This window comes from Elgaria multicarinata, chromosome 14 (assembly GCF_023053635.1).
Source record: "Elgaria multicarinata webbii isolate HBS135686 ecotype San Diego chromosome 14, rElgMul1.1.pri, whole genome shotgun sequence".
NCBI lineage: Eukaryota > Metazoa > Chordata > Lepidosauria > Squamata > Anguidae > Elgaria > Elgaria multicarinata.
Window position 1 is genome coordinate 2,362,683 of NC_086184.1, and position 14,389 is coordinate 2,377,071.

Sequence of the window (14,389 nt, forward strand, 5' to 3'; positions counted from 1 at the left end):
TCTCCCAGAATGCCCCAGCCAGCTGGCTGGGGCATTCTGGGAGTTGTAGTCCAACACATCTGGAGCGCCCCAGGTTGAGGAAGGCTGTGCTAATGCATCCTTCCCTAACCTTTTCCATTTGTCTTAGACTACAAGTCCCATCATCCCCACTAGAACCCATGTCTGCCTTACTTGAATCTCACATATTCAGGGCTGGGTAGAATGAAGCTAATTGGGCCTCCTGGTAGGAATGGAAAAATCTGTCAATTCCCTTTGTCTCCATTTCCCATCTCTCCAGTCTTGTTCATCCCAAACGTCGAGATTTTTAAAAAAATGTTTGCATGGAAATTCATACGCATTTTTGTGCATATTACTCCCAATATATGCATTTTTGCATGCCTTTTTTTTGCCTATGATATACATTTTTTTTTTTGCAAGCGATTCCCTATTACAATTCCTCTTTCAATGTTCTTCCCCCTAATGTACAGATTTATGTGTGCGTTTTTTGATGGGAGAAACTCCATCGCAAACGTCTGTGAATATCAAAGGACGGTGGAGTTTCAGGGTTCAAAAGTGCGAAATGAGGCGTGAACGGAACAAATTTCTCCTCGTCCCTCCCTGGATTCAAGCACTGATACCTGAAGGGCTGTCACATAATGGTTCTCTGCTGCCCCCGACGGTGGGACTAGACCTGATGGGCTTAAAAGTTGCAGGAAGGTAGATTTCGGTTGACCATTAGGAGAAGCTCCTAGGTCCGAGCGATTCGGACCTAGATGGCCTCAAAGTCATCATGTGTCTTAACCTGGACCCTTCGACGCTCCTTGTATTCTCCTTGTTGAAGACGCAACTGGCGTTAGCCCTTCTTTTGCCCAAAACCTCCTCTCCTCCTCCTCATTCCTCCCCACCCAAGAGATCCGGAGGTGGGGGGAGAAAGAAGGAGAAGGAGACACTTTCCTGGCACCTCCGAGGGTGACTCACCAGCCTCCTCCACGGCAGGTTCCCCACGTCTGCCCAGGCGGAGGAGCGACTTTGGCCGTCCCCGTGTTGCCACGGAGACGCCCTAACAAACATCGCGTCTTCAACAGAGGCCACATTATGCGGGGCTGGCGGGAGACGGCTGAGGATGGATTCGGCAGCCGGGTCCAGCAAAGAGCCACCTGCCTGCTGGCATCGATGGCTCTCTGACACGTGCTCGGTGCTGTATGAACTGCAGGAGAGTCCCTGGCTTGGTTCAGAGGGGCTTCTTAAGAGGCTGCTTTGGACAGAGATGGCGAGGGCATGGGCATGTCCCTGTGTGGCCGTCCCTTCGGCCACTTCTCTTGCCCGTCTTATTCCACCCGCTGCAACTAGTTGGCTTCCATTCCCATAAGAAGGAGGTGGGGGAGCGTCCCAGTTGCTGGCTGGTTCTGCTTCTCTTTTGTCTAGTTAGAACATCAGAACATCAGAAGTGCCCTGATGCTGGATCAGACCAAGGGTCCATCTAGTCCAGCACTCTGTTTGCACAGCGGCCAACCAGCCCTTGACAAGTGGCCAACAAGGCAGGACATGGTGCAACAGCACCCTCCCGCCCATGTTCCACAGCAACTGGTGCACACAGGCTTATTGCCTTGAATACTAACCATCAGGGCTAGTAGTCATTGATAGCCTTTGCCTCCAGGAATTTATCCAACCCCCTTTCAAAGCCATCCAGGACAGCCCTTTAGTCAACGTCTGCTGGATCCACTTCCCCCTGGTCCTCCACCTCCAGTTCCAGGCTACGGTCCTCCACCCCCACAGCAAGGTCATAGAATCATAGACTCATAGAATAGTAGAGTTGGAAGGAGCCTATAAGGCCATCGAGTCCAACCCCCTGCTCAATGCAGGAATCCACCCTAAAGCATCCCTGACAGATGGTTGTCCAGCTGCCTCTTGAAGGCCTCCAGTGTGGGAGAGCCCACCACCTCCCTAGGGAACTGGTTCCATTGTCCTCCTCCGCCTCCAGGCCCTTTCCCCCCTCGCCCTCCCAGTCCATTAGGGCCACTGCTGACACTGGCTCCTCCTCCTCACTTACCTGGGCCACCCCCAGGTGCTCTCCCAGCAGCTCCACACGTGAATCCTTGTGGTACTACATCTTGTGGTAGTGAGTTCCATAATTTAACTCTGTGCTGTGTGAAGAAGTACTTCCTTTTATTGCTGCAGCAGGAACACGGAGAGGGGAGGTAGAAGATGAGGCACGGCTCGGGTGGGCTCAGGGGTGTGGATCCAGTGGCAGATGATTCCAGAGCTGTGGCGGGGTTCTATACACCCGATTGACAACTGCCAGAAACTGGACAGAGTTGCCTCGCAAATCCTGGGAAAGATTGAAAAGGTAGATTAAGAATGTAAGAAGAGCCACGCTGGTCCGTCTACGCCAGCGTTCTGTTCACACAGTGGCCAAACAGCTGCCTGTGGGAAGCCGACACATACGGCATTATGTTTACATTGTCCAAAAGAACATCTTCAACAGAAGAGATTCCCCTCCCTCCCTCTCTGTCTCTATGCACACACACACACCGTACAATGAGTTGTCACAACTGACGACTACTGTTTCATGGTCTACCCAGCCAAGAAGGACAGCAGCACCTGTATTATTATGGCATTACTTTTTATTATTTTTTGTACTTCATTTATTCCCAGAGTGCAGGACACGGAATAACAGGCTCAAGTTAAAGGAAGCCAGATTCCAGCTGGACATCAGGAAAAACTTCCTGACTGTTAGAGCAGTACGACAATGGAATCAGTTACCTAGGGAGGTGGTGGGCTCTCCCACACTGGAGGCCTTCAAGAGGCAGCTGGACAGCCATCTGTCAGGGATGCTTTAGGGTGGATTCCTGCATTGAGCAGGGGGTTGGTCTCGATGGCCTTGTAGGCCCCTTCCAACTCTGCTATTCTGTGATTCTATGATTCTGCTTTCACTCCCAGCTGCTCTGGGCTTGGTTGATCACGGAAAGGCAGCATACAGAGAAACTAAAGACAATGTTTTGTCCAGGGCACAGCAATATGTCGGAGAGCCCTTGCGAACCCTTGCTATGATACTTCCATGCCAAGGTGTATGTGAAGGTCATTAATGCAGGGCAGTCTGCCTCTGAGCATGTGTAGAGTGCATCTTCACCACCAGTTTGCATACATGTGGGGTTTGAGAGGCCACAGCTATGGGATTTGTTCATTGAGAACCGGTATATAAATATTGGTACTGATGCTGTTGAACTCCAGCTGGTCTTGACCTCCAACACTAGTATGTATCCACAGGGTACATACACCCCTCACTGTCTCCCTTCTGCCCCAAGGCTCAGCCCTCCGAGTCTGGGGTGGCTATTCCTCCTGTTCATTTCCCCAACCTCTTCTCTTCTTCTCCCGGCTTCTGGAGCAAACGCGGAGCTTGAGCTGGAAACTGTGAGATCAGTCAGCCCTTCGGCACAGTCTTTTCCACTGGATTCTCCTGGGGGGTGTGGGGAGAGAGGGAGCGGATTCTCTGCTTTGCACGATTTCGGCGCAATTGATCCAGGCTGGACTTGGAGCTGCTGGACGGAGCCCGGCCAGCACGGAGTAGGCGGAGCTCAAATACCTTTGCTGTGAAAGCCGCGCCAGGCTGGAAAATCGCTCGGGCGTTGGGAACCCGGGATGGGCAGCCAAGAAAAACAGGGCCCAGCGGAATGTGCTTTCCAAAGCCGGCTAATGAAATAAACAAGGCCAGGTGCTGGGTCAAGGGGTAGGCAGGAGGCCTGGTGGCTGGGGGAGGGCGCTTGTTCCAGCCACGAGCCCTCTCTCTCGTAGCAGGACCTTGGAAAGGACCGCTTCAGCCGGCATGCTCCAATCTTGAGACTCATGAAACTGAGGAAGTCCCTGGTGTGAGGTCGCCTGTTGGGAACTCCAGTGGTTTTCTAAATAAATAAAATAATTCCTGCATGGAGCAGAGGGTTGGACTCGATGGCCTTATAGGCCCCTTCCAACTCTACTATTCTATGATTCTATGAAATGGGCATAAGATCATGTGTAGCAGCATTCCCCAACTGGTGTCAGTTCTGAGTCGACATGCACTGTAACTCCGTTAAATCTAGCATTGAGCAGGGGTTGGACTCCATGGCCTTGTAGGCCCCTTCCAACTCGACTGTTCTATGATTCTGTGAAGAGCTTCCTCCAAGCCAAGTTTTAGCTGCTCACCCAAAGATGAGCAGCGTGATGTGTGTTCATGTCGGGAGGGGGGTGTCATTCTGCAATCCCACAGCCTCTCTATCCAGTTCCTGGGGACAGCTTGGGGGTGTTACCATTAGTACAGTGGTAGATTGAGTGTCATTTGGCTTAACCTTGTACTCAGGAGAGCGTAAACGATCCCTATACACGGATTTATTTTCCCTGGCACTGCTGACCTGGGAAGAGATGAATCAACATATCTAAATATATTGCTGCTTAAAAAAAAATGCATTGAAGATTGTCATATTATACATCCATAAAATCAGAATGTGTCCCCCCCCCCCCCCCCAATATCTTCAGTGTATGAAATCATGTCCATTGATTTCGGCTTCTGGCAATTGCAGTGTAAAAACACAGAAACGAGTATACAGAATCCAGCATCAACATCAGTGTTCAGGTTCAACAACAGCAACAGTAATCTCTGCATGAAAGTTCGTTTGTATTCCTAATTTTAAAAAAGCATAAAGTTCCTAGTCTTTAAGAACAGCCTTGGAAGATATGGATGGCAGTGCGTAGGCCGGTACTGGGTGAAATCTCAGAAGGGCATGTCAGGGCTGGACTTGTTCGCCTTCTCCTAACTTTCAGAAGCCAGGAAGATATTGTGCATAAGAAGCAAAAGGGATGCAACTTTAATGGCTTTGTGTAGCATCATTCAGGTTTACAGAATTCAGCGTCGATAGCAGTTCCGATTTTGTTTTTACTAAAGCGCTGAGTTAGATGCAGTCCTGGCCCTTCTCCATCCAAATTAAGGGTTTAATTTCTCAGGGAGGCGATCAACTTGTCCATTATTCATGGTTCCCACGCTTTTTCGCTTCCTCTTCCAGAATGCTGCTATCGTTGCATTTAGCTGCTACCAGTAAGTGACTGATCAGTTTCTCCCTTGTGGGCGCAGTCTTTAGGACCGTGTCGTTCTAAAGCAGCCTTGCCTGCACCTTCAGACCTGTTGGACTACAATGTCCATCATCCTTAAGCAGTGGCTGGGGGATGATGGGAGTTATAGTCCGACTCATTTGATGGGGCCGGGTTGAGCAAGGCTGCCCTAAAGAAACGTCCCTTGGAGTTCTTGCGTGTCATGTCTCTAATCCTTCATCGCCTTCTCCTTCCCCTTCAGGAAGAAGCTGCGGTGGATGAGGCCGCATCAAGTCCCCGGGGTCCTGCCGATGCACTGGCTGTGGGCTCCTCGAGGCAGCGGGCGCGGCTGGCCACCCGGCTCCGTGAAACAGCTCACTGGCTCTTGATGGCCGTTGGAAAAGTCCTGGCCGTTGTCTTGCTCGCACTGGCAGGTAAGTGCCAAAGGATGATTGGCCAATGTCAGTGATGTCAAAAGACTCCTCCTCCTTTGGTCGCTTCCATATTGGTGGTGCTGAGGCATTGCTGTTCTGTCGTAGCTGGAAGTGGCATTTAAAGAGCGTTTTCACAACGCGCTTAAGATAGTCCTCACTTCCCCAGCCTGATGTATGGGACTACAACTCCCATTACCCCCAGCCTGCATGGCTGTTGCTGTTACAGTCCCACACATCTGGAAGACACCAGGTTGAGGAAGGCTGATGTAGTGGCGCCATATTGCCCAGCAATGCCTTTCTCCATCCCCAAAATCTTCAGATGACATTTATTTGCTAGTAAAGCCCCTTGAGCATAGGTCCTTTGCAAGGTTAATTAAATGCTTCTTGTTAAATCTCTCTCCTTCACCAGAGTTATTTAAGCAGAGGCTGGCTGGCCATCAGTCAGGCGTGTTGTAGCTGCACCTTGCCTTGCAGAGCCTACACTCAGTAGCAGGGTTGGACTAGGTACCTTCCGAAGCTACAGTTCTCTGAGGAGGGTTTGCAGGTGTGGGGGACAGTCTTCCCCTCATGCTGTTAGCGTAGCAGCACATCTGGAACACAGGACCTAACAGGCCGTTTGGAGGCTGCTCCTTGGAATCGTCCTTGAGTACGTGTAGGTGGCCCCTGGGGGTGCCCACATAGATTCTTGCAGATTCCTGCACATAATGTCACGTCCAAATCAGTATGGAGGGGGTCGGAGCTCATTTTTTCGCTTCAGGCTCTTCCTGCCAGTCATTAAGCGTTAGGAAGAGGCGTCTCAACCTTTGGGGAAGAAACTGCACAGAAGACAGGAAACCAGTAAGCAATCAGTGATTTAGGGGGAAGGTGGTGAGTCCAGGGAAAGGAACATAGCCATTTGGGGAATCCAGACGGCCTCAGGCTCTGCACACCTGGAGTAGACTGTGCTGGCCTAGGTGTGTCAGTGCTTTGACCCGTTATGAGGCGGTTCCAAAGGTTCAGTCTCTTCCATTGTCTCTGAAGAGAGATTCTAGTCCTCATTGTCATTCCATTGGCAGGTGTTTAGCTCTCGTCCGTCCCCATTAACCCAGCCTGTGGTCTCTGCCTTGTGCCCCAGTAATCACGGCGACCTTCTTCTTCTCCCCGTCCTAGGGATCACCTTGCCCTCCGCTTTCTCCAGCGTGTACTACCTGCTCTTCGTGGGTCTCTGCACCTGGTGGGCCTGCCACTTCCCGGTCAGCCACCTGGCCTTCAACACCTTGTGCATCATGGTGGACGTCTTTGCCGGGGGCCACCTCATTTGCCTCTACGGCTACCAGACCCCCTTCATGCAGAAAGTCTTTCCGCCTGCCGACATCTGGGCACGGTAAGTGTATGTGTTTGTGGGGGGGGGGGGAGGTTAGTTGAGACGGTGTGTCGCTCCATCGCCTGGATTGTTTAAGGCAGCTTCCTGCACCCTGGTGCCCTCCATATGTTTTGGACTACAACACCCAGCATTCCTGACAATTCACCATGTGGCTGGGACTCATGAGAGTTGAAGTCCAAAACATCTCTAGGGCGTCACATTGGAGAAGGCTAGTCGAAGGTGATGCAGGGGGCAAGACTACATGACCTTTAGGTGCCCCGGTTCTGTGGTTCTACATACAGAGGCGTAGCATGACTGCTTCCCAGAACACACAGTGCAAGTTGTATTTGCACTTGATACATCAACTGCCAGTCTTGGATGGCTTAGCTTTGAATCTCTCTCCTCAACTGAGAAGAGGGATGGGTTGGGTTTCTTTCATCTTTCCTGACAATGGTGCCACAGTGGCAGCCGTGCTGTGTGACCTGCTGGGTTTTTTTTACTGGCAATTCAGTCAACAATGGGAAGCTGCAAAGCAGAGGTATGTCAAGAGGCCAGAACAGGAGAGGGGACATAACGCCCCTTTGATGCCCCAAAGATCTCCCCGTGCTAAAGATGCCGGGTGAAAGTTTCAGCTTAGCACGTCTGTCCATCGTGACCCTGTTTGCGTTCTTCCAAGGTAACAAGAGGGATCGTCTGGGACAGTCTTCCTCAACCTGGGGCACTCCAGATGTGTTGGACTGCACTTCCCAGAATGCCCCAGCCAGCTCTGCTGGCTGGGGCATTCTGGGAGGTGCAGTCCAACACATCTGGAGCGCCCCAGGTTGAGGAAGACTGGTCTAGGAGAATCCGCCCTGTCCGGTTTCTCTTCTCTCTCCAAACCCTTTGAAACTCGAGGAGTTGGCTTGAAGGGCAAGTGGAGCGATATCTGGACGGCTCTTGGCAGCCTGAGCCGCCTCTGGATCAGCTTTCCTTTCCTGGACACCGTCATCCCTGATCCCCTGGGAGCCCAGTGCCCTGGGGTTGACTCTGCCCAGCCCAGCGGAGTGACTCTGGCTCTAGTCGACACCTCTGCAAACAGAAGCAGGCCTCCGCCCTCTTCAAAAGCCGGCTCAGGATCAAAGCCGGGAGCTTTTGCCGGCCACTTTGAACCTCCCTGGCTCTCCTGACGGGCATCCGCAGGACGGTCGGGGGCTCTTCTTCTCTGCCCTTTCTCTTAACATGCCGGGTTTCCCGTGGGAAAGTCTTTTGGCTAGCAGGTGTGGGGCGGTTTCCCATCTCGGTTTTCTTGCATCCTTACCTGTGGCTTTTGAGATTCATTGTGAGTGACGCACTCAACGTTCGGGGAAGCCGCGCTTGTGAGAGTGGTGCGCAAAGGCACACGGCATGCCATTGATGGCCTTGCAAAAGCCCCCCAAACTTGCAGTCCCGGTGTTGCAGAATCAACGTTCAGAAACCGGGCTGAGATGGGGGTGGGCATGGTTTGTGAGCACCCTGTCTCACTCAGCGTGCTTTGAGAGGGTCCCAACATCTGTGGGAAGCACACGCACCCCACACAGAGAGACGCCTGCCCCTGCTTTCTCCAGCCCCATTGGGTTGCCCCACAGGGCTCCCTCATTAGCCCCGTTGCTCCCTGAAGCCTTTCCCATCCCTGCCCTGGTCTCCCCACTTCCTCCTCCCAATCCAACAGTGATTCCCATAGTTAAACTCTGGCCTTGGCCTGGTAGAATAAATGAATGAATAAATAAATAACCGAAGACTGTGCTGCCGCTGAGCCTGACTACTGCATTGATCGCTGTCCCTTGCAGGTTGTTTGGCTTGAAGGCCGTTGTCCTGCACGAAGACTGTCACAAGCCCAACGTGCTGTTCTTGGACGACAGCTTCCCGTGGCCCGTCTACGCCAACCCGGGCATCCTTCTGCTGCTTTATTATGCCTTGGCCACCCTGGTGAAGCTCCGCAGGTTGTACCCCAACGAGCAGGTGAGCTATCCTGGCTCAGAGTTGCTCTCTTTCATTTATTTAAAGCTTCCCCCCCCCCATCCTGCTCCTCGGACAAAAAGGCTGCCAGAGCCCCTGCCTGCAGGGTTGCCATCTAAAAAGGCATGACACACAAGGAAAAAGGCATGGGGAGGGAAGAGGAGTGTGTGTGGGGGGATTAAACCTTTCAGCAGGACTGATGGGATGGCCCTGCTTCCCCCTCTCATCTCCCTCTGTTCAGTCTGCTTGACTCCTGGCTTCTCCTGTCCCCGGTACTTGACAGTTTCAAAAACACGTTCTTTCAGCTGTGATCCTGCAGCCCAACTTGCACAGAGCCGCCCGGTTTAGGAGAACAGCGCCAGGGAAGACGTGATCAGGGCCCCAGCACAACTCTTGGACGGGGTGCCATGAGCTGTACCAAGGGAGCGGCAGAGGGTGAAGGCAGGGGTGTTACTGCGTTGGTTACATGCTGTGAGCTTCATGTTCTGAACCGTTAGCCCAAAATCCCCCGTGGCAGCTTTAAGCGAGCTGCCATCTCTATGCCAGTGACGGTGAACCTTTTTCGGTCCGAGGGCTGAATCCCATTCAGTAGAAGCTCTTGGGGGCTGCATCACAGTGGTAGGAGGAGCCAAACAAAAGGAGGCGGGGCCAAAATACCACCCTATTTTACTTAAAAGTTCTTACTGCCAGTTCCTAAGTTTAGGAGAGGCAGCTCAACTTTTTAGATGTGGAGATGGCAAGAAACCCCCAAACGGTAGGTGGTGGTGGGGGAATGCAGTGAGGCCATCCCAGGAACCCCTGCAGGGTGGATTTGGCCCTCAGGGCCTGAGTTCAACACCCCTGCTCTAAACTCATGCCTCACCAGCCAAAATGCGAAGATAATAATATAGTCCTACTTTGCAGGCTTCTTTTAACAATTCCCGAGAACAACACCTGTGAAATGCTTTGAGCGCTTAGAAAAAGCGTTCCTCAACTACTTACTTGGTTGTTCTGGTTGTGCTGGCTGCAGAACCGGCTACGAGAGGGCTTTGAGAAGGGGGTCGGTCTGGGGGGAGCCGGGCCCTCACTCTGCCCACTGCACAATCGCTGCACAGGCTTCCACATACCTATAGGATTGTGGCTGCCTGGTTTCTGGCTAGGGACTGGGGAACCCTTAGCAAGGTTGCCAGAATCCTTCCTCACTTCCTCTTTTAAGATCACTTCACCCCCATTAATTTTTTTTTAAAGTGGAGAGGCGCTCCGAGCTCGACCTTGGACTCGGTGGAAATGGAGAATTGGTCCATGGACCGAGATGGCCTGGCTGAGGATGTGAAGGTGAGGAGACAGGGGCCCCCAGGGTGGCTGCGGGAGGGGGGCAGCGGGTGTTTCGCTTTGCTGGGACTGCTCAGGCCTCCAAGGTGTGAGCAGGAGGGGGAAAGAGGGGCTGAGGTCTCAGGAGTGACACCGTGGGTAGATTGCGTCCAGTTCTGGGCTCCACAATTCAAGAAGGACGCAGACAAGCTGGAGCGTGTTCCGAGGAGGGCAACCAGGCTGATCAGGGGTCTGGAAACAAAGCCCTATGAAGAGAGACTGAAAGAACTGGGCATGTTGAGCCTGGAGAAGAGAAGATTGAGGGGAGACATGAGAGCACTCTTCAAAGACTTAAAAGGTTGTCACCCAGAGGAGGGCCAGGATCTCTTCTCGATCCTCCCAGAGTGCAGGACACGGAATAACGGGCTCAAGTTAAAGGAAGCCAGATTCCAGCTGGACATCAGGAAAAACTTCCTGACTGTTAGAGCAGTACGAGAATGGAATCAGTTACCTAGGGAGGTTGTGGGCTCTCCCACCCTAGAGGCCTTCAAGAGGCAGCTGGACAAGCATCTGTCAGGGATGTTGTAGGGTGGGTTCCTGCACTGAGCAGGGGGTTGGACTCGATGGCCTTGTCGGCCCCTTCCAACTCTGCTATTCTATGATTCTGTGTCAGTACCGAGCACTGTGGAGGGTGCAGCCTGAAAAGAAGACCTGGTCTGTACATGCAGCAGAACGAGGTGAAACCTCAGACGGCAGTTGGGCATCACATTTTTGGATGCACCTCTACAAGTTAAAAGAGAGAGAGAGAGACCCCTCCCTCCCTCCCTCCAAGTAGAAAACTAGCAAGCAGAGAGTGGTCTAGAATTTTTGTCCCTGATGTGGTAGTTTTCTACTTGCGGGTTTGTATGTTTTTTAAGAATATGTTGAAGCATTCGAAGACGCCATCCTTCCCCTGCCAGGTTTGAAGGGATGCAGTCCAGAATTCTCCGTGCCTTCAAAGCACCGTTTCCCCTTCTGCGTTTGTCAGGACGTTTGCCTCACATAGGCTCTTCGAACGCCATTTTGCGAGAGAGACGGACGTGTCCCTCGCCTGCTCCAGTACGCACGCTTGAGCCTTGCAGATGTCACGGGCTGAACTCCGTGCGTTCCGTGGCCGTTTGCCATGTTTACGTTCCCCTGCTCTGTTCCCATGTGTATATCTTCCAGTGGAGGATAACACTTCAAGCATCTGGCAAAGTGCTTGCTAGCCCGTGAAAGCTTCTGCCCTGATAAATCTGATAGCCTTTCGGGCAGCCTTTTCTTCACCTGCGGCCCTTCAGATGTTTGGGAATTCAACTCTCACCTGTCCCAAACATCTGGAGGGCACCAGGTTGGGAAGGGCTGGTTTAAAGCGCCTCAAGGCTCTTAAGGCCCCCCGACTGTGGAATGATCTCCCCGATGAGGCTCGCCTGGTGCCAGCATTGTTATCTTTCCGGCGCCAGGTCAAGACTTTTCTCTTCTCCCAGGCATTTAACAGCATTTAACAACGCTAAGTTTTTTTTTTTTTATGGAACCCCAGAATTGTTGTTTTAAATGGATGCTGCTGGTTTTATACTGTTGTTTTTATGTCTCTGATAGTTTTTAAATTTTGTATATTTTTAATGTTTACTGTCTTTCGCTTTTGTGAACCGCCCAGAGAGCTTCGGCTGTGGGGCGGTATATAAATGTAATTTAATTAATTAATTAATTAATTAAGTGGGCTCTGCTGTGCTGGATTAACACGGCTGCCCCTCTGGAACGCAGCACCTGTGCCTCCAGGGTAGCTGAACCGCCCACTGAAATTATCCAGATGTTGGCTGATGTTGGCTGCTGCTCTCGGGCACCATTTTGCTTCAGTATTTCTCTCTCCCCTTCCTCAATCCGCAGCCGATGCTGGATGACACGGAAGGTGCTAATGCTGATCCAGAGAACTGCACAGTGCATGTGATTGGCGAAGCTGACCAGCCAGGTAAGGGGCAGTCCAGATCCTCCTGTTGGCTTGCAAGAGCCTCTCCCTGTGGTGCCGTGTGCCAACCACAATCTGCTGTGATTGCCTCCCCCAGCATGGTGCCCTCTAGAAGTTTTGGACTTCAACTCCCATCAGCCCCTATGGTCAATGGTCAGGCATGCTGAGAGTGGTAGTCCAAAACATCTGGAGCCCCCTTGCTAGTTCAGGCAGCAAGAAAAACAAAAAACAAAACCGGGTCTTTCCCCAACACTCAGTCGTTTTGCATGTAAAGGAAAGCAGCGCTGTCCAGACAGGAGCCCAGTGCTGAGCTGCTCTGAGCTCCCTGGAGAAAGGGCAAGGGGCAAACCAGGAATGCTGAAGCTCAGGCCTTTGGGCCAAATCCAGCCTGCCTGAGGTCCCAATCCTGCCCTCTGTAGTTTCCCAGATGGACACAACTTTGTTCCCCCAACTGCCGTGCAGTTTCCCCCCTATTGTTAAAGGATGGAATGCATCTCCTAAGGCTTCGTCAATGGCAGAAAGAGCTTTCAGCCACAGTAGGTTGGTATTTTTGTCCTCACGCCTATCATCTCATTCCCTTTGCCTTCATAGAATCATAGAATAGCAGAGTTGGAAGGGGCCTACAAGGCCATCGAGTCCAACCCCCTGCTCAGTCCAGGAATCCACCCTAAAGCATCCCTGACAGAGGGTTGTCCAGCAGCCTCTAGTGTGGGAGAGCCCACCACCTCCCTAGATAACTGGTTCCATTGTCGTACTGCTCTAACAGTCAGGAAGTTTTTCCTGATGTCCAGCCGGAACCTGGCTTCCTGTCACTTCCACGTCCTGCACTCTGGGAGGATCGAGAAGAGATCCTTCAGCCCTGCCTACCCCTGGAATGCGGCCGCTGACAGTTTCTCCAAAATGGAATGGAATTGGCTGAAAGAGGCTTGCGTGAAAGGCAAACTCTCCGACCCAGCCTTTGGTGTTGAGGATGGTGAAGGCTGCTATCCGCCCTGCCCTGGAGGGCAATCCGAAGGTCATGCTGTTCCCTGAGTCCGTGCTGAACATAGGAGCCGTGGGTGTGGGTCACTCACCTGGCATTTCACTCTCCCGGAAGCATCCTGGACTGGTCCGACATGAGGCGATGCTGCCTCTTAGTGGCCGAAAGGTATCACCACAGGGGCATCGGTGCCCCTTTTGCTCTCAGTAGCTACGAGGATTAGATACCTCCAGAACCGGAGGAAAGTTTGCCACTGTATACCAGTTGCTAGGGAACGTGAGCACATTGGTTTTATTTACCACCAACAGCTGAAGCTCTTTATTTATTTATTTATTTATTTATTTATTTATTACACTTATATACCGCCCCGCCTCCATAGCTAGAGCTCTCTGCGCGGTTTCCAGAAATTCTAAAATCGAGATAAAAACAAGTATACAAAATTTAAAAATTTAAAACACAGAACATACTCACATAAAGCATTAAGAACCGTTAAAAAAACTAAACAAGTGGGTGATTAAGATGTGCCGCCATATGCCTGGGCAAAGAGGAAAGTCTTAACCTGGCGCTGGAAAGATAGCAGCATTGGCGCCAGGCGAGCCTCGTCAGGGAGATCGTTCCATAGTCTGGGGGCCACCACCGAAAAGGCCCCATCCCTTGTTGCCATACTCCGAGCCTCTCTCGGAGTAGGCACCCAGAGGAGGACCTTAGATGTTGAACATAGTGACCGGGTATATTCATGTCGGGAGAGGCGTTCCGTCAGGTATTGTGGTCCCAAGCAATTCACAAAAGTTTAAACCATAAAGTACAACTTAAGTATAAAACTTATGTTCCCCAGCAACTGATGTATATATATAGGCTTACTGCCGCTGATACTGGAGGTATCACATAGCCATCAGGACTAGTAGACATTGATTGTTGAGGGAGAAGCTTTGGTCACTGGCATCTCCAGTTACAGGGTTCTCAGGTGGTCAGTACAAGGCAGAACAAAACATGGGATCTGAGCTGGCGGTGACCGAACAAGAAAGAAATCTTGGGATTGTGGTGGAAGCTCCCTGAAAATGTCCACCCAGTGTGCAGCCGCTGTAAAGAAGTTAAATTATGGAACTCACTACCGCAAGATGGTAGTGAGTTCCACCCAATGATGGCCACCCATTTGGATGACTTTAAAAGGGGGTTGGATAAATACCTGGAGGAGAAGGCTATTCATGTCTACTAGCCCAGATGGTTGTGTGCTATCTCCAGTATTCGAGGCAGTAAGCCCGTGTGCACCAGTAGTTGCTGGGGAACATGGGCAGGAGGGTGCTGTTGCACCATGTCCTGCCTTGTTGGTCCCTGGCCGATGGCTGGTT

The 14,389-nt window shown here is 51.7% G+C and overlaps 1 protein-coding gene across 1 annotated transcript in view; it reads left to right on the forward strand.

Moving 5' to 3' along the window:
• Positions 1–14,389, forward strand: part of PIEZO1 (piezo type mechanosensitive ion channel component 1 (Er blood group)) — a 125,200-nt gene that overhangs the window by 59,604 nt on the left and 51,207 nt on the right. The window contains exons 6-10 of the mRNA XM_063141292.1: positions 5,300–5,471; positions 6,621–6,834; positions 8,619–8,790; positions 10,015–10,101; positions 11,983–12,064. Coding sequence (XP_062997362.1) covers positions 5,300–5,471; positions 6,621–6,834; positions 8,619–8,790; positions 10,015–10,101; positions 11,983–12,064 — 727 coding nt within the window. The remainder of the gene's footprint in view (positions 1–5,299; positions 5,472–6,620; positions 6,835–8,618; positions 8,791–10,014; positions 10,102–11,982; positions 12,065–14,389) is intronic.